This window comes from Fistularia commersonii, chromosome 2 (assembly GCF_037954325.1).
Source record: "Fistularia commersonii isolate RoL2024-O1a breed Wild chromosome 2, RoL_Fcom_v1.0, whole genome shotgun sequence".
Classification (NCBI taxonomy): domain Eukaryota; kingdom Metazoa; phylum Chordata; class Actinopteri; order Syngnathiformes; family Fistulariidae; genus Fistularia; species Fistularia commersonii.
In genome coordinates this window covers 3133080-3153486 of record NC_141285.1, presented here as the reverse complement: position 1 = coordinate 3153486, position 20407 = coordinate 3133080, and the positions used below count along the sequence as shown (strand labels likewise).

The following is a 20407-nucleotide window of genomic DNA, read 5'->3' as shown; positions in this document are numbered from 1 at the left end:
ACCCGCTAGGAGCAGAAATCGTTTTCGTACCTGATGAGTGTAAACAGAGCCGAGTCCAACAAAAACAGTCTGCTGTGCTTAGTCTGAACCTCGCCCTTCGTACTGTGCCGTGTCTTAAATTGCGGTGTTGACAGACGGCAGTGCGTGTGTCCGTGCATGTGTGTGTGTGTGTGTGTGTGTGTGTGTTCGCGTGACTCGACTGGATCGTCAAACAAAGAAAAAAAAAAAGAAAAAAAGCTAAAACACACACTTAAAATCTCAGAAGAAATTATCAATACTTGTTCGGCAACAGTGGAAAAAGAGCGATTTCATCTTTAGATGTTTTCACCTTGTATGAATGACGTCAGACGGGCGAAAATAAAAAAAAAGAAAAAGACAGACTGCACAGGATTTAGCGCGCGCCGTAGAGCTGGCATCCGAATTTGTCGTAACAATGCGAGTCCAGATGCCAAAGCCTCAGTCGAGTGACCTCTTTGAAGGTGAAACCGCCATGTTTGTTTTTTTTTTTTTTTTTTTTTCTGTGTGTCTCTATTTCCTTCCAATCATTTCTGGTTATTCAGGATGAGTGTAAAATAGCCAAAACAGGATCTGCTCTTTTGCTGAACCGGACAAAATTAACAGACTCGCACAGATTTGCTGTCAGGTTATTTATGGTGTGTCATTTTGTATTGCTCAGGTTTTATTTTTGCAATACGGGTGGAATGATAAGATTGAAGATAAGTCGGACCAAATACGCACACACATGAACTAGTCGGGCACTAACCAACTAACTTGTTACCAAATAGGAAATGAACTAATCTGCAATTTAACAATTACAATCCACGCGATCAACCTTTTAAATACTAACTATGGAAATTTAAATATTGCTCAAGGTCCTTCTGAGACATATATATAGTTTTTTTTTTTAATTAATTATATTTTTAAATAATTTCAAAAATTAAGAAAATAAATATTCAAAGTTAAATAAGATGAATAACGTTTTCCCCTTTTTTTATATATTTTGGAAAGCTAAACTTCAGCTTTTCTCATCCAAAAAAAAAAAAAAATCAATAAAGGGATACTCAATCAAAATCTGCTGCACTCTACTCACAGTTTTTATTTGGACACGGATATTGCTTCTTCTCGAGATAACAGCGCAACAGGACAGTAATTCTACATTTCACAAGAAAGTGCCATTGGGTATCTGCTCCTTATTGATATTGTATCTAATTAGGCTGCAGCCGGAGCCAAAGCCAATAACATAAATCGTAATTTAAGCCAGACAGCAGATTTGAAAACCGCTTTCGAGTCCAAAACTGAGAAAAGCATTAAAAAAAAAAAAACGACGACGATCCTGAATTTCTCAATTACCGATGTTTTTTTTTAGCGCCACGGTAGCCTTGTTGGCAAAGCCGTGCAACCCGAATCAGATGTGCAACATCACAACATCGAGTGGGTTACTGTCTGCCGTTTTTTTTTTTTTTGTTTGTTTGTTTTGTTTTGTTTCGCTAGTGGTGGTAGCCTCTAAGTTGACCAACAGGCCCCATATGGCATTTGCCAGAACCACCAGGTGGCCAAGCTGTAGCTGTCCTTTTAGATTGCTCACAGTGAGCAACAGCACAAAAAAAAAAGAAAAGAAAAAGACCCCACTGGGCTTGAAGGTTCTGCAATGTGGGCCAGACTCCTGCTGAGTTATGGTGTCAGGCCAAACAGCAGTGGGACCAGCCTGTGATTCATGTTTCATAAATCAAACATTTTCGAGCCCTGTAGCTAACACAGGCAGACACTGTGAATGTATCTTCCGTAATCCTCTCCATTTTTAATCGGGGTAATCTTCTACAAAATGAAGAGCTCGGTTTGGAAATTGCGCCGGAAAAGGGTAGAAATGTTCCTCGGTTTCCGCTTTTTCCAGCGATTTCCTTTTTTTTTTTTTTTTTCCCTGTACTCAGTGCTACGTCTCAATACGGAATTAATTTCTTTCGATTCAACGTAAATCACGTTTACTCTCTGGTTGTATTTTCTTCACTCTTCCTTGATGTTGTCCGTCGCTATCTCTGATGTTGTAGCTGTTTTTGTTTATTTATCTGCTGTCTAATTATTCCTGGATGTTTTTCTGTTTTCTCTCTTTCGATTTATATTTATATTCATATTTATTTCCCTTTTTTTTTTTTATTTGACAATGCTGTAACTAAGGAATTTCCCCAAACTTTTTCCTGCGAGGGCCAAATAACTTTTCCCTTCTCTGACGGTGTCTAAACGTAAACTTTTTTTTTTTTTTTTTTTTTCAGAAAGCCACACATAACCAAAAAATTAACCCTTTCTTAAAAAAAAAAATCAGAAAATAAATAGACCATTATTAATTAAATAAATAACAATATTTATGAAATAAATAATAACAATAATAACTAAATAACCCTTTACAAGTTTTGCACAGATAAAAACATTAACTTTCTTGTAGACACAACTGTTTTTTTGTTTTTGTTTTTTTGTTTGTTTTTGTTTTTTTTTCCTGCTATTGTTTATCGTTGTTGTGTTTTGCTTGAAACTCTACAATTTCCTTCGGGATGAATAAAGTTGTTCTTATTCTTATTCTTATTCTTATTCTTATTCTTATTCTTATTCTTATTCTTATTCTTATTTGCAGCACTCTCATATCAAATACATTGTGAAAACCAGAAAGCAAGCTAGGCTATGAAACCCAACTGATACCAACACCTACCAAGTTATATACTCTACATTATGAATATATTTTTCTCTTACCTAATCTTTTCACCATTATTCCATGTTATTTGAAAAGGGTGTTTCCAGGATTTTTTTTCTATTTTTGATGGAGGATTTCACACTGCAGAAGTGTGGATTAGAAGGTTACATTTTCTGTATGTACAAGTCACGATTACGTGGTCAGAATTTAAAATAAAAATCACAATGCATCTCTGGTTTTGTTCGGGGGCCGGGAAAAATGCGGCAGTGGGCCGTAGTTTGGGGACCACTGCCCTATGGGAAAAAATAAAGTTTAATCTTATACATATATATATATATATAGTTTCTTGCATATAGCTTTTGCAAGTAAACCTCTTATATTCAGACTACTTGCCACTGTTTATCACGTTATATTCTGCCAAAAAAGACGCAAACTGTTTTGAAGTTGCATTTAGCAATATTTAAATGAGTATGCGGTGTGAATGAGGCTGTGCGGGGAAGAGAACGGAAATTCCCGTGTTTGGTTTAAAATATCATATCAGCATCCTTTAAATGTACAAACTGTGATATAGAAAAAAAAGCACCTTTAAAAAAAAAAACAACTTATTATCTCTTACCTTTACTATAAATGAAGTCCATGCGCCGCTCCTTCTGAAGAAAAGCATCGATAACTTGCTTGTAGAAGTCTTCCTTATCTTTCTTCGGTTTTAAAAGTCTCTCTGTCTCAATGGAAATACCTTTTGAAAACAGTCGTCCTCGATCAGTCTTGTTCCGACTGTATGTTTTGAGTCTTTTCGGCGTCGAGAATGAGCGCTCCGCCGATGCTGTCGTAGCCGGAGCGGTGACCACCGGCCGGAGCAACTTTCTCACCTCAGGAACAATTTGAATGAGATCCTTCTGGGGCAAAAAGTTGTGACTCTGCCCAGGAAATTTAAATTCATCCCTCACCGTTTGTTCGCTATACAGCCCCAAGAGATCGGGAAAAAATAACTGGACGGCTGCACTTGACTTGCTAACTGTTTATTGTAGCTTGCTATGCTAATTCTGTTATTCTGTAGCCGAGTAGTAAGAAGGATCCATGGGATCATTGCTGCCCCCGACCAGGAGGCACCGTCACTGCGTGCCTCACGCAGTCGTTTTATGATTACAAGAAACACGTTATAGTTGTTGACGAAAAACATTATACACGTCAGCTAAACTATGGAAATTAAGTGTTTTTTAATAGTGACTTCCACAGAGACAGCAATACGGTCTCAGTGCATAGCATGGCAGCACAGTTACCAGAATTATTGTGCAATCCATAACGGGCTCAGGTGGTTGCCGCGTCACCGCACGTCTCTTTTTCATATTTGAACGATAAATGTGATTTTTTTTTTTTGCCAATTTTGAAAAAAATAACTGGTGAAGTTAAGTTGAAAATAACTTTATAGTACAAATCGCTGAATAAATATAACCATTTCATTTATTTTTTTCATTTCGCATTTTTTTTCTTTCCATGATGACAGGTGAGGCCCGGCCTCCCCCCGCCTCTACTGAGAGCCCGTCGCTGGTGTGTTGTAAATGGGACGGGTGGGGGAAAAAAAATAAGTTGTCACAATTTGCTCGGCATGTTAGTGTGAATGACGTAGGTTTGCTTTTAAATGGTCTCAACCAGTTTAGCGCTTTTACACCTTGCGGTTTCAAAGAGCTTCACACACACCCGCACACACACACTGACGGTGGCAGGGGTGCCTTGCAAGGCGCTAACCATGTGAGCAACAATCGAAACAGCCAACCCTCTGCTTGGAGGGACGTCAAACAACCGAACACGTACGCAGAACGCATTTATCTTGGGAACAAAATATTCAATACAATAGCCAAGTCATTGGATCGGAAATGTTTATTGTAATTAAAGGTCTTCATTTGCACACATTAACATGCACACAATACATTTAGCATACATCTTTTTTTTTTTTTTATTATATTCATTTAATTTGTAATTATGCTTGCATGTAGACAGAGATCATCATTTAGGTTAAATATTCACACTTTTTTTTTGTTTTTTTCCAATGCATTCCAGTAATTGTTTTGTTTTTAAAATCATGGAAAATACCATTAGGTTGAGATTAATGACTCATTAATAAAATAATAAATAAATAAATAAACAATGAAAAAAAAAAAACGCTCCTAAGTTTTCTCTTGTTAATGGCTAAAGAAACTAGTATTATTAATATTTTCCTCCTGCATTTCCACACCTTAATCTGCAGGCTTTGCATGAACATAATCCAACGCTGGGATGTTGTTGGATGGACAGATTGGAAGTTTGAAGTTTCATAAGCAACATTATGCAAACAAATATCAGCGTGCAAACATAAACGCTCCTAATGAGTCCTCAGCGAGCTGATGCACAATGGCGCAGTGTTAGTTTGGATGTAGGTCAGTGCTTTGTGTGTGGCTCGTATGCGTCCCTGCCATATTGGTTCCACAAACCGGAGCAATTTCCACATGTGTTTATTATTCAACCTGAGCATTTCTTCCTTTTTTTTCCCAGAAAAAAAAAAAAAAAAAATAGAATTTAAAAACCCCTGTTCTGACGAGCAGCGCTTTGCGGTTTTACCAGCACCAGTTGTTTTGAATTGGGTGCAGGCTGCTGCAGAACACTCCTTCAGAAGTTTTTTTTTTTTTTTTTTTTTTTTCTCCTTTGTGAGGCTGCTGGTGGGAGACAGAGTGAAGCCGAGGGAGATAGTGTGTGTGTGTGTGTGTGTGTGGGTGGGTGGAGGGGGTTGCAGTGGGTAGTGGGTGGTATTTCCCTGTGTATTTCCCAGTATTCAGTGTAATCAGTGATGATGTAACTGACCTCTCTGCAGACTCATCATGACTTTCTCAAACACCCCATGTTTCACATATATTCCTACCGTGATGATGCAATGTTTATGTTCACCTGTTATTTTTCCGCATTTTTCCGCAACCATGACCTCAAAGATGTTAAATAGCAATATTAATTTACTTTTCATACCACGTCCATTCACGTTGATATCGAGGAGAATCCGCTCAGCCGCTGGTGTTTTATTTTGCGGGAAATCGAATAATCGCTCAGTTGTTTTTGTATTTATTTGATTATAAATTCTCGCCTTTTTCCCAAAATTACGAACGTCGATGCACTTTGCATTCGTCCTCGACGGCGCCAGATAATTTTCTACCAGCTGGTACATTTACGTGAGCACCTGCCACTTGCACTATATGCCTCATTTTATGAGGTCGGGGACGCTTTCCACTAGATCTTGCACCCCAATGATAACCGATAACAACCGTTTAACATCCCAATAACGTCGACGCTGTCCGACACGATTCTGCATGTCACACAGCGGTTAATTCCATCGAGCGTCTTTTCCCGCCCTAGAGACTCATACTGTTTTTGCAAAAAAAAAAAAAACATTTCCCCCTACTAATGCCGCAGAAGGCGTCCTCTCATTGCTTCGTACCCGTCTACTGCAGTCTATAAAGGAAAAACAGCTGAAATATTACGAGTCGATGATCGCATAGGCGCACTTTATTACCGGCAATTGTGAGAATGAATATGCATTTCACTCCTGCCAGTTCATGTATATTGTATAAATGAAATAAGAGTTTTAGAGTGAGGGGAAAAAGTAAAATAAATAAATCCATGCTGGCTGTTGCCCACACGCGTGTGAAACAGTCCAACTGTGCAAACGCAGTCGGGTGCAAAAATGTCCATTTTACTAAACATAATATTGCTCTAAAGGTATCAGTTTTATCAGGATAGGGTTTGAAAATCATTCGGCGTAGGATTATATAAGCAGACTTTTTAAGTGAATTGCTTTAACATGGCTTTGATTTGAAACTCACACGATTTGAGTCTGCGGTCGCGTCGAACGGAGGATGTTATTTTAAACCAGTTGCTGAAGAGAAAACACACACACACACACACGCACACATAGAGCCAATGTTCTGTGGGAAAGAATCTGCAGGAGGAAGAAACACAGGGCTCAGAGTTGAAGGTTATGTCGGGTTATGGTTTTAGAGTTTCACACAAAGCAAATATTGCGATGATGGACAAAGTCAGTGATAAAGACACGGTGCGTCTTTTAATGACTCATCTTTGCACGATGAATCATTGAAGCGCGGGGACACTCTTGCTCTTCGTTCGGAGACGAAGAAACACACAGCACTTCAAAAGGTCCCTGCACAAAACTAAACTAAAAACCCTTTTGCAAAAAATGCCCCGAAGTGCATTTGCTGCCGCTGAACATGTAATTATTCACAGGCGAAAAAAAAAAAAAACACCCTCACATGCTCGCACACGCGTGTGCGCATGCACAGTGAACGCCGTCGTCTCATTCCAGCATTCAAATCCGATTTAGGGGGCTGTTAGAAAAGTAATCAGAGAAGAAAGCGTTGGTGGAACACTGACGATGAAATCGGGATTTATTTTATTTATTTCCGTATCTCGGCTGCAAAAAAAAAAAAAAAAAAAAAAGATGAGAATTTTTAACTGTATTTTTTTTTTTTTTTTTTTTCTGGTTTCACTTTGTGTTCTTTTATAAAACAAGCCGTGGTGGAATTGAGTTTCCAGCACGGAGCGATGATGATTTCATTTGGAAATGTCAAGATATCTAAATGTATGAGGCCGTTGTTGCGGCGGCTACGCTGTGATTGTCTGAAACAACATTTCTCCGGCAGCAAACTTTTATTGGCGTTCCTGTGAACGATCTCGTCTGCTGTGATTTGTCTGCATTTCCCTTTTAAAATATACCTACCGTGTGAAATATGCTGCTTTTTTAACTACACGTCTCTTACAGGAACTTTTATTTTTTGCACGCGACTGCATGTGTGATTTTCACTTATTAGCCAGTAAACAGGGGGATTATCATTATTATTTTTATTATATCATTATTATTTTTTTATACATACTGAACTGGAAGCTTCCTGGAGAAGAGGTGCTTCTTTTATTTTCAGTTGTGTGAAATATGCTGCTTTTTTAACTACACGTCTTTAACAGGAGCATTTATTTTTTTGCACGCGACTGCATGTGTGATTTTCACTTATTAGCCAGTAAACAGGGGGATTATATCACTATTATTTTTATTATATCATTATTATTTTTTTAAAAGTACTACACTGGAGGCTTCCTGGAGAAGAAGTGCTTCTTTGATTTTTAGTTGTCGATAGGAACTATAGGTACTAAAAAATTGCATAAAAATCAAACCTGTAGCTGATGATAATGAAAGTCAAGAGGGGAAAAAAAATACATATTTCTGGATGAGACGGCCCATTTTATTTGTGTATTCTTTTATTTTCTAGCAATTCCCAGTCAGTATCTTGAGCCGCACAAAAGTGCTGAAATTAAAAAAAATAAATAAAAAAAAGTTATCTTTAAGACTGTTGTGGAGATTAGAGCTTCATTTCAGAAGGAGGATTAGTGTTTTTTTAGCGAGGGTCCTTACACGTCGCCAAGGTGGTTCACGTCTGAGCAAGATATGTCACCATGGCAACCACCGCTTTGAGGTCCGAGCTGCTCCAGAGCGGGTTAAAATCTGGATGAGGGATCAAAACACACAAAAAAAGTAACGAGGAACCCTCCCTGCTATAATGTGGGAACGGCTCACATCATTTTTTAATTTTTAATTTTTTTTTTTTTTTTTTTCACCTGAGGGTGTATTATACTTTATAGTCATTTAGTTGTAAATTATAAATATGTATGACCATTTAAGCCTTACAGAAACTAATTAATTTGTTGAAGCTTTATATTTTGCATGTTAATTTATTTATCCCTTTTAATTATGTTTTATATTTATTCCCCGCTTGCTTTTAAGACTTTAACAGCATAAAGAGCGACACTAACTATTTTAGGTACTCATTTTGAGAGTACATCAAAGTATTCTCATTCATCCGGTTGAGATAATAATCTGATCTACCAGAATATTTATGTATTTGTGCTCTACTGACTTTACTTGTATGTTTTAACCGTTTATTTCTCGCATTGGTAGCATTTCCATGGTGATGATGCCTGTTGCTTAGCAATCTATGACAGTTTTCCTTTTTATCATAAGGAGTAATATCCTCAAGATTAGACGCTTTGGCGAATGGCCTGCATTGGCTTTTTTTACCATTCTTTGTTTAATCAGGCATTTTCCTTTTGAGATAGGAATCGCTGTGACAAAGTAGGAAAGATAAGCGTGAGTAATGATCGTCTTAAATCATAGCCAACATTTTAAGCCACTGCATACTCGTGCACACCCGAGGGTCTCTTGAGTGAATTAGATTTTGTGAAACACCGACTTTTCTGTGCTGGCAATGTGAGCCTTCCGCTGACTATAAAATCCCCAAACCCAACTGTAACATTCCTTACTGTATGTCATTTTAATCCACAACCTAATCCGGAAATAATCCAAACCGCCGAAAAAAATCAAGTTCTAACGCCAAAGTTATATTCAAACTCCGTTTAGCCCCGAGCCTAAGGCTTTTTATCCCAATCGATGACGACTAATAGCGCTAATAAAGTAAACTATATATAGTTAGAGCCGAGTAACATGGCTTCTGCTCTTTCTCTTCCCTCAGCGAGGTCATCCTCTCCAACATCGACGTGGGCATCGCAGGCACATGGGAGTGCCTGGCGACCAGTTCCCGTGGCAACAGTTCCCGGCAGATGGAGATTGTCGTTCTGGAGACGTCGGCGCCGTACTGCCCTGCCGACAGAGTCACCAACAACAAGGGAGACTTCAGGTGAGTCAGCTCGCAGCGACCTTCAGAAACCTCTTCCTTGACCAATGGAGGAGGTTATAAAAATAAACCATATCTTTTAAAGATTAAAACCATTTACCATTCCTAGGCGGTGGAAATTGATGGTTAAATCAGTTTTGCCCAGAGGGTTCACAGCATGGCCGAAGCAGCGTCCTCTGAATACATATTATTTTAATCAAAACACACCACAGTGCGAATTACATTCTCGGCTACAGACGTAAACCCTGAGTCTTATTTTATTTTATTTTATTTTATTTTATGTTATTTTATTTTATTTTATTTTATTTTATTTTATTTTATTTTATTTTATTTTTTATTTTGTTTTATTTGTATACATTTATATTTTTACTCTTATTTTATTTTATTTTATCTAATTCTTATTTTTATTTTATTTTTTTATTTTAATTTAATTTAATGTAATTCAATTTAATTTTTTATTCTTATTTTTCTATGTTTTTTATTTTTTTTTATTTTATTTATTTGTTTATTTTATTTTATTTTATCTATCTATTTATTTTATTTTTTTATTTTTATATATATTTCTATTTTTACTCTTATCTTATTTTATTTCTTATTGTTTTTATATTTTTATTATTTTTTTTTATTTTAATTTAATTTATTTTTTTTATTCTTATTTTTCTATGTTTTTTTATTTTGTTTTGTTTCATTTTATTTTATTTTATTTCCTGACAAAAATCGGTCACGACACATTGCACCAACACCGTTATATTTATACCGTAATATTTTAATGATTTTGAAAAAGCTTTGCGGATATTTCTGGTACCAGGTAACCCAGCTTCCCTGCATGACTTGTTCTCGTGACAAAAGTTTTAGAGACAACAAGAAGGAACACTTTTTTTTTCCAGCTCTTCACCCTTCCTCTATATTTCCCCAGCTTTAATTCTGTCAACACGAACCCGTCCTTCACTTCTTTTGTCCTCTGCGGCTTCGCCGTGAATGTGTCCGTACCGTCGTGCAGTTGCTGTACTTTACAGTCCACTTCCAGCGTAGCAAGTGCAGGAGCTTTGCTCCTACTGGAGCTCTGGAGTAATGGACTGGAAAATGAGACCCATTTTTGGTCGAGGAGGGGCTGAAAATTAATGTCTTTTATTACAAAGTAGGAACTGCTGCTTCAACATGGTGAAAGGGGGGAAAAAATGGAGGAAAATAGAATATGAGCGGGGAGCAAAGACTTGACAGGTCCCTGCCTCGGAGGATTTTACCGTCATCCTCCCGGTTTAACGTCCAGATTACTTGAAAATTCCGTCAGTTACCAAAGATGCGCAAAGGAGATAGGAAATACAAATATAAGACGCAATATCATCCGACTGGGGACGATCTGATGACGATATATATGATGCACAGAAATAAAAAGACCGAGAAAAACGATCTTTTATCAAAGAAAGAGTGAGTTGGATTTGAATGTTTGGCTGAGTTTTTACACTCAAATGAACTTTATTTTATTGAAACACTAACAGGCACTACCCAGAAAATGAAAAATTTCCATTCCCTGCAATTCAACTTAGGCCTCCTGTCGAAGCTTGGTCAGTAGAGCAGCTCCGGGATTCGGCTCTTGATGACATTATTGGGAAAGTCTCATTTCTTGCTTCAGGGGAGAGCACACTGAACTTTGCATGGTCGTGCAAGCAAACCTTGTAATTACTCTTTTAAGGGTGAATATTCTGTTTCAGGGTGAAATACTCGGAGCGGGTTTGCATACACTCGATCAATTTATTAGGTACACTCAGATAGAAACTCCCGGGCCGTAATGGTACAGATATTTCTTTTGAGTCTGGACAGTCCGTGGAGACTCCGAGTCTTCCAAGTCATTTGTTTGAAACACAGATAAATAGATTCGGTTCATCCAAGACTCCATCCGTGTCAATTAATGCCTATCATTTCAGACTAATTATCACGGTGAATTAAAAAAAAACAAAAAAAACAAAAAAATCTGCCTTTTTATAGATATTCTGAATTATGTAAGGCTAATTATGAAAATTTGTTTGATTGCTTGATAAGGAGGAAAAAAAAAAAGGAAAAATCATAACAATCTTCGTTATATTCCTTCGGTAACTTTCGGCGTTTCTGTTTTTTTTTTTTTTTTTTTTTTTTTTTTTTATTTTAATCTTCATTTTTATTTGAAAAAAAAAAAAAAAAAAAAAAAAGCACAGTTTGATCCGACAAAAATAGAGGATGCATTTTTTTTTTTTTTTTTTTATTCATATAAATCCACATACTATTAGCCCTCCTACAATATACCATTTCACATCTCCATTTAAGGATATCATTCCAGGAGCATTTTGGGAGATGTAATGTTTTGTCAGTTCCAATAGAATTCATCATTATTCGTAATTGCAGCCTCAACAATGACCATTAACACAAATCAACAGCTCTCTTTAACACATTCAAGGGGACTCAGACGAACGCAGAACTACAGGAAAGGCATTTTCTGTGCTTTTCTTCTTCGTTGGCCCGACGGTAACCCTTCTACCGAATGCTGGAAGTTCTGAGAGTGCATACATTGACCAAAAGCAATCTAGAATGTACCTGACCTGAATAAGAATAGGTTTTCCCCTTGGCTCTTACCATATTTGTTTTTTTTTGTTGTTTTTTTTCTGATTTATTTATTTTAGGGTGTCCTTTTATATGAGTGCTAATCATTTTTGAGGTAATTTAGCTGTTCCCATTATTATTATTTAAATGAGAAACCAATATGCTCAAGTTGATATCCTGTGCTGTCACCTTTTTTTTTTTTTCCCTCTGGAAGATAAACCACTTGAAAGGTAAAAAAAAAAAAAAACAAAGAAAAGAAAGAAAAAATACCAGGCTGCGTGGCACTTTTTCCAAACAGACGCGTACAATTTGAAGACGTCGAGCTATCAAATTTATTCACATGGACGGTTAAAAACATGGAATAACACCTGACTGCCAAGTGCCTAGCAGTATTTGTTTAATATTGAATAAGTCTATTTGCTGAAAAAAACACAAAAATAACACATCCTAGCTCTGATTGAATGATATATATATTATTAAATACGTTGTTCTTTACATAGTTGAATGTGCTGACAACAAAATCACACAAAAATGATCAATGGAAATCAAGTTTATTAACACATGGAGCTCTGGATTTGGAGTCACATTCAAAATGAAAGTGGAAAAACACATGAAATGTCTTTAAAACAAGTCAAAATGAATCAGTGGACAGTTTGACTTGCATTTATTCCTTTATTTTTTTGAGCAGTATCTATATATATATATATATATATATATATATATATATATATATATATATGTAGACAGTACACATGGTCCAGAATCCTTTGCAGATGAAATGAATGAATGAATTCCAAATTTATAGGATTAAATGCTATCAAACAGCAACCATTTGAGCTCTTGAATACTTCAGTTCCAGGCTGACGTGTCAGCGGTTGGTTTTAACGTTGTTAAAACTGAGGATGAGTGAATATCTTTTTGACAGAATATTATTTCTACCCCCCGTCGGGTCCTGAGGGTATAATATACATTGGGAAAACATGAAAGCTACTCTGCTCCCTTGGTGCAGAAGACCTTATTGAAACAGTTTACGTTTGCTTTATTTCTTTAATTTGTCATCCAAACTGTACGCTACTCCATCTTCAATCTACGGACGTGGTTGTTGAAGGACTACTGCAAGAATTTATTGTTTTAGGATAACACTTTAGAGCTGCAAGCGGGAGATTAAAAAGTGAGTGATCACCTACGAAGCTGTCTTTTTTTTTTTTTTAACATTCAGCAACGTATTTCTGTGAATGTGATCTCTAAACGGTTTCTGTGATTATCTTGACAGTTTTTTTTTTTTATTTATTAGTACAATATTATGATATTGAACTCATCTAATCAGTAACATGTATACTCTAATACAAGGGTGGGCAATTATTTTAACTGGTGGGCCGCATTTCTTATTTTTTTACATTACATCTTATTTTCACAGTTAATTTTTATGTACAGGCCAACTAGGTATAATTCTAATATTTGATTAAAATTTTATTTCAACTTTAAAGTCAAGAATGATCATATAAAGGTACCGATATAATTTTGCATGTGATCATCCATAGAAAATAAACAAAAAGAAAAAAATGTTTCTAAATTGATTGAAAATACTTAAAATATTCAAAGAAAATTGTCGGGCGGGCCGAATTAAAAAGAAAAGTCTGCATCAGACTGATACAATAAACGACAAATTAAAATGAGAAGGCGGTAAATTAGACGTGCAAAGTAAGCAGAGAGAGTTTTGCTTATTTTTCCCTTTTATTCGCCAACCTTTGAATCCAGGTGGCCAAAGACCCTCGCCGGCATCTTGGTGTTTCTTCCATGTGCTCCTGCAACCTTCGGCTCGGCACCTCGCCCCTCGGGAGGAGCTCCTCACCCTTCCAGAAAGAAAGAAAAGAAGGCCTGGCGGCGTTGCGATCGGTCCGGCCGTTGGGACCAAGAGGACTACACCCAGTGCCCGTATGCAAGCGAACTGACTCGCGTGTTGCATGAACTCACCCAGGTATCAGTATGAATAAAGTTCGCATATAAAGGCCGCATGGAGACGTTAACATTATCAGCGCCCCGCAAACTTATCTCTAATTTAGCCTTCAATGTCCAATTCCGTAATGATGATAGACATATATTTACATTAATATTCCCCGCGCAATGAAATTTAACATCTCGACTAGTTGGGCTTTAGCCCGCAGGTATCTGAACGGTACATGTGTGCTGTTATCCATAATAAAAGCCGACTGATGACAGTTCCCTTTTGCTCATGGGATTACAAATCCAGAACCAGGCATTGATTTATTATATGTTGTCAAAGCTCTTTCATTCAAGATTCAAAGCGTCTATTGTCACGTGCGCAGTTTAGAAACGCGTTTCCCTGCACGGTGATATTCCTACTTTGCTGTCCGCAGTGCATTTTGATATGTGCTGATAGGAAGAGTGTAAACATTATTATACACTGAATGCACAATTATTTGGCAAGTGATTTTGACCATATCATCATTTTATCCAAAATCTCCAACTCCAAGTTGCATAAACTTGAATGTTTATTGGATTTATTGCATATCAGGTGATTTGTATTAGTGTAATGAGGGAGGGTGTGGCCTAAAGAGATCAACGCCCTATATCAAGGTGTGCATAATTTTTAGGCAGTTTCTTCTCCTCAGGAAAAAAATAGGCCAAAAAAAGAGATTGAAATGACTCTGAAAAGTCAAAAATTGCTTCAAAAAGTCTTTCAAAGGGATGCAGCGCTCTTGAACTATCTAAGATATCGGTGCGTGATCACAGAACCATCGACTGTTTTGGTGCGAATAGTCAACAGGGTTGCAAGAAACGTGTCGAAGAAAAGACAAAAATTAACCACCAAAGATTTGAATCAAACATGAAGCAACCAGGAAGCCATTATATGCCTGTGGTGCCGTTTTCCACGACTGGAGTGTCGAGAAGTACGAAGTATTCAGCTCTCCGAGATGTGGTTGAGTTAAGAAAGGCTAAAACTCGACCAGCTCCGAACAAGACACGAGTTGAAACGTCAAGAAATCTCTGAAGACGTATTTTTTTCAAAGTTTTTTTTTTTGGACGGACTCTTGCTGGACCAGCTGGATGGACCCGAGGTTGGATCAGCAACGGACACGGAGTTTTACTTCGACTCAAACGCCAGCGAAGCAGAATTGGGGTGCAGGTTTTATTGAAGATGAGCGAGTTGGACCTTTTTCGGGTTGAAAATGGACTCCAAATCAACTCTCAGACCTACTGCTGATTTTTAGAAGATACTATCTTCGGGAAAAAGTCTTCATCTTTCAAGAAGACTGATTTTTATGCAAGACAACTCCACACAGCTCCATCCCCACTGCCTGGCTGGCCAGTAAAGGCCTCAAAGATGGAAAAACAAACGACACGGCCCCCTTCGTCACCTGACTTAAACCCTGTTGAGAACTTTTGGGACGTTCTTGAGCAGGAAATTTCCGGCGAAGTTAAACCGTTCACCTCTCTGAACAGTGTTTGGGAGGCTGTGGTTGCAGCTGCACAAAAAGGTGATTCTGGCCGGATCAAGAAACTGAGCAACTCCAGTCGAAAAGAAGGGCGGCTAGATTAGTCGGAGGTTTTTTTTTTTAATGTTAGAAATGTTCATTTGTAAATTTAGTTTATTTTCACTTTAATATGGAAAATAAGAGCTGGAAAAGCTTTGTCCTTTAGCTGCATAATAATTCTGCACACTAATTGTTGCCTAATAATGGTGTACGTATAGATATCCCATACTTCACTTTTACTACTAAAATATTAAGATTTGGATCAACCAAGAGCACTTTGGTTGTACGATAACAATGAATCCTCAAAAATACAACTTGCCTAATCATGCATGCAGTGTAAATATGAGAAATATGAAGATGCCTTTCATTCCTGCGTTTTCATGTTTTGTCTCTGAACTGTGAGATCTTCTATAATGTTAAATATAATGCCGTGTATTGTGTTTTGTTATTTCAGATAAGCGTTAATGCAACCAATGCCCAACCTTTGGGCCAGCAGTTGGTGGCGTTCACCAGCAGGGCCATGCACTTCACCGACGTCATGGACGTCATCTATGTTACACATCTGGTGGAGAGACTGACCAGGCTGGTTGAAAAGCGCAGAGATGTAATTGTTTTATGCCTTTTTTTTTTACAAAATCGTTTGTACTGCAGTTTCTATATTGGTCCGACTGTTATTCCAGATGAAATTTAAGTTTGAAATCCTAAATAAAGGTATGTTCATTCTAAAAAAACTACTTGGCGTTTATTCGAACCATCTTTGACAGACGTGATTTGCTAGCGCTTTACGACATGATGGGGAAATCCGGCCCCGATTCGGTAGCGATAGCTTTTAGCAACAGCCGAATCCGGCTGAAAGAGACGCGGCGACGCCCCGTCGTTCTGCCTTTAAGCCTTCAATCGATTCCAGGCAGCTTTTTACCTCGAGTGCTTTCCTTTTGTTCATGCAGTATTGCCTCCGTAAGACATTTATGGTTATGAAGATGTATTCCCTTTTCGGGCGGGCCATGTTTCACCTCGTACGAACTTGGCTCATTTCCGCGGCTCGAGGCAATCGGAAATCTTTGCATCATGCTTAAGGTCAGATTGCGAGCGGGGAGGTTTGCTGAGCCCAGCTCCTACTTGTAGAATTACTCACCATGTGTCACTGGGGGGGGGGTGTTATTATTAGAAGATACTCCAAGTTTTATCGGCGCTAAGACAATGCTAATGGGACCGCCTTCATTCATCCAATAGAGTAGTCAAATGAAGTAACAATGAAAAGTACAGTAAGTAAATAGCAAGCTGCCTTCCCAGGGAAGCAATTACGCCCCATCGGTCTTGCTAATCTAAATTAAATCTCCTTATAATGAACGAAGCCACCGTTGCCTCCCTCAATATTCTGACGGGAGATTATGAATTCGTCCGTTGTTGTGGACACGACCGCGCGCGATGAGCCGACCTCTTTGTGTCTGTCCGCGTATACGTGCAATTATTACCCAATTTAGATCCATTTACTACGTCTCTTTGTTGTGATTCTGCAGCTTGGAGAATATATATATGACATCGCCAGTAACATGATGCTGGTGGAGGAGCACATCCTGTGGATGGCCCAGAACGAGGCCAGGGCGTGCACTCGGATCGTCCAGTGCGTTGAGCGCATCGCCGACCTGGCGCTAAACGGAGACAATCTGGTCATTTCAAAGGTACGACCATCGGCGCCCGCTTTCACGTCCATGCCGGTCGATTGTCTGACGAAAAGTCCCAAAGCGTTACCTTTTTTTTTTTCCGGCAGCTCCGAATAATGAGAATTTAATACAACTCCAACTGATAGCTGGAATGAAGCATGAGAAAATTAAATTACTTAATGTCTTTGTTTCTACTCTAATACATTTATTACCCTTTTTCTGCTTTCGCTCACGATAACACGGGCACTGGAGGACTAAAATTAAAATCTCTGGCCGCGTTCCTCCAAAGTCCGATCGTTTAGTCAACCCAAATCTATCCTTGTACTTTATACGTCATTTCTCGCTGTTGTCTTTGTGTCGTCAGGTGTCAGCCAACATAGCTCTGGAGGCCTTTCTCATCCGGCCGTCCAACTTCCTCGGCCTTTCTTGCACCGCAATCCAGCAGCCGCGAACGCCCGACAACCCGCCCCTCCCCTACAGCCACTCCCACATCGACAAGGACGCGAGCAGAGAGCGTGATGCCATGTGGGAATCGTTACTCAACTTCAGATGCCACACTGTCAACAGCAGTGGCTCACCAGCCAGTCAACTCAGCAAGGTAAGGTTGATAAATGGCGTGAAACTTTTCCCAAAAAAAAAAGGCTACTCTGCTCCTTTGCTTGCCTCACTTCGCAAAAACCCCATCAAACGCCGGCCTGAGGTCGGGAGAGTGTTCTTTTCGTTTTCCCGCTTTCTTCGCTCCCACCGGGTTTCTTTAAGGCCACATTTTTTTTTTCATTTTTTTTTTGTACTTTTTGACACTGTTGAAAGTGTTGGAGAGGTGGGACCAAATATGTTGTGTAGTTGCTTTTGGGAACAATAAAATGAATTCTTCTGTGCCCGAAAGTTGCACGGTAAAAGCATGTGAAAAGGATTAACTCTTCCCCTCAAGTCCTTCCTGACGACAACAGGTGTGTCAGGATTTGGAAATGAACACAAAACAAAACCCGTTTTGTTGCGTACGCCTGGTTTTGGACATTCACTCTATTCAAACTCGATTGATGGATCATTTTTCAGTTTACTCCTCAGCAATCAAGATTCAGCTCAGCAGAATTGAAGGCCTTGGTCAGCTTTTGATCGAGTCTGTCACGGTGTCAAACACTTCATTTGGTATTAAACGCAAATACTTAATTGCAAATTGCCGCAATACTGTCATCAAATAGGATAGGTTGACCCTCCATTAACATTTTCCTTTTTCAAAAAGGGCAAAGTATCAGATCACTCAACCTCGGTCTCTCAATCACCCAACACATTTAGCGATCAAGAAACCGCCTTGTAGAAATGGGACGTTGCCTTCAAAGGGGAATTTATCTTTTCATTATCGGGCCATGTGCACATACGCCGCCCGGTGTGATGTGCAAGAGCGCTCGTAGAGCCACGCTTCCCGAGGATAGCACAGACGTGATACTTAAATCTACGTTTATTTATCTGGCTGAATCCAAAGCGTGGTATAGATCGGTGTTTCCCAACCACCGTGCACACATTAGTGTGCCGTAAGGGATCATCAGGTGTGCCGTGGAAAAATCCCCCTTTCACCTGATTGGTCCGAAAATTATTTATCCAACGCAAATAATGTGTCTTCCTATGTCTATGTGGGCAGCGTGTCCATTCGATGGCAACGGGTAGTGAATTAACCTGTGCATCAGTGATTAGTGACGTGATACATTTTTAAAATTAAAAGTACTTGTATCTGCGTAAACAAACAGGCAGCATTGTTGAAAACTACCAAGACGAGTGAAAAAGCAGTGAAAGCTGCTGCAAAGTTGCTGAACTCGTCTCTAAATCCAAACATCCACACAACGTAGCAAAACATTAATACTACCTGCCGGCAAAATCGTTGTAGAACAACTGCTCGGCTCTGGCGTTGATAAAGAAATAGCCAGTCCTCTCCAATAATACCATTTTCAGACATATCGATGACATGTCTTCGGACATTGCAAAAAAGTGTTCTGGAAAAGTTGCACATCAGTGGGAAATTTGCATCCCAACTTGACGAATCTACGGATATTAGATATATTAGATTTCACGCTAAGTCAGGGGTCGACAACCCTTAACACCCAAAGAGCCATTTAGACCCGGTTTCCTCGGAAAAGAAAACACTGGGAGCCGCAATTGCTTTTTGACGTCTAAAATAAAGGTACCACTGTATATATTGCTTTTTATTACCTTTACACTTTGTATTAACAACTGTGTAATGTGTTGCTTCTGAAATTCACAAAGTATTACAGAGAAAATTAAATTTTATTTATGTAATGAAGTCATTTTGAGCTTTCAGAGCATTTAGCGGAGCCTTGACCTGAATTTTAAAAATGAATCGGGAAAAAAATCACTGTGTCAGTAAACAATAAAAAATAAATATTTGCAAAATATCTTCATAAATATTTATTTTACCTGGTTTATGGGACTTCTGCTCCTGAACTTCTGCGCGCAGCATCTCCAAATCGGGACCGGCTGGCGGGTCTACCGGCTTCCGCAAGTGTGACGTTATTTTGAGCGGCGAAAAATAATAAATATAATTTTAATATTTCAATATCACAATAATCTTCCAACTTAGAACTAAAAGTTAAAAAAAAAGAAATTAACACAAATGAAATATACTTCAATTAAATATTTATAATTTATTTTCCCAAGCCACTCAGGGGTTGCCGACCCCTGCACTAATTAAATTGAGACTACGCTTTCATTCTTATTTGTTAAAAAAAAATGTTCTTGACATATTGGTGGTGTGCCGTGTGATTTTTCTAACGTAAAATATGTGAAATGGCTCAAAAAAGGTTGGAAAACACTGGTATAGATTACAAAATATCCAGCCTTAGTCAAGAGGGGTGTCTTTACCTTGAGGAGGGGCGCTGAACGAGAAGGACAAAGGTAAACCTGTCCAAATTGTTTCGTCTTGGCAGCCGGACTTAAATTTCTTCACTCTGAGACATTGCGCCCCTCATCCGAGAGGCTTCTTCAGTTCTGATCTCCTACGGGGAGTTTCCAGGTAGAACTGCCGGGTTTCAGGGCGGGTCCGGGTCATGGCGGCTTGATGTGCAAGTGGTAAAGTTGATCTGCAGAAACTAAATGTAAGGCGGTTGTTCTGCTAATGGGGGGTTTCATTTGTCGGAACAAAGGAGCAACTTGCCGGGATGGCCTGGATTTCAATGTGAAAAGGTGGCAGGGATAAAGATCGGGACGTCCAAATCTGAGACCGTGATTCTCGGGTGTCCACTCCGGGTCAGGAAGAAGTTC

The 20407-nt window shown here is 38.6% G+C and overlaps 1 protein-coding gene across 1 annotated transcript in view; it reads left to right on the top strand.

Moving 5' to 3' along the window:
- Positions 1 to 20407, top strand: part of adgra1b (adhesion G protein-coupled receptor A1b) — a 204943-nt gene that overhangs the window by 52534 nt on the left and 132002 nt on the right. The window contains exons 8-12 of the mRNA XM_086164570.1: positions 9238 to 9402; positions 13732 to 13951; positions 15925 to 16074; positions 16991 to 17152; positions 17499 to 17732. Of these exons, the coding sequence (XP_086020696.1) occupies positions 9238 to 9402; positions 13732 to 13951; positions 15925 to 16074; positions 16991 to 17152; positions 17499 to 17732 (931 nt within the window). The remainder of the gene's footprint in view (positions 1 to 9237; positions 9403 to 13731; positions 13952 to 15924; positions 16075 to 16990; positions 17153 to 17498; positions 17733 to 20407) is intronic.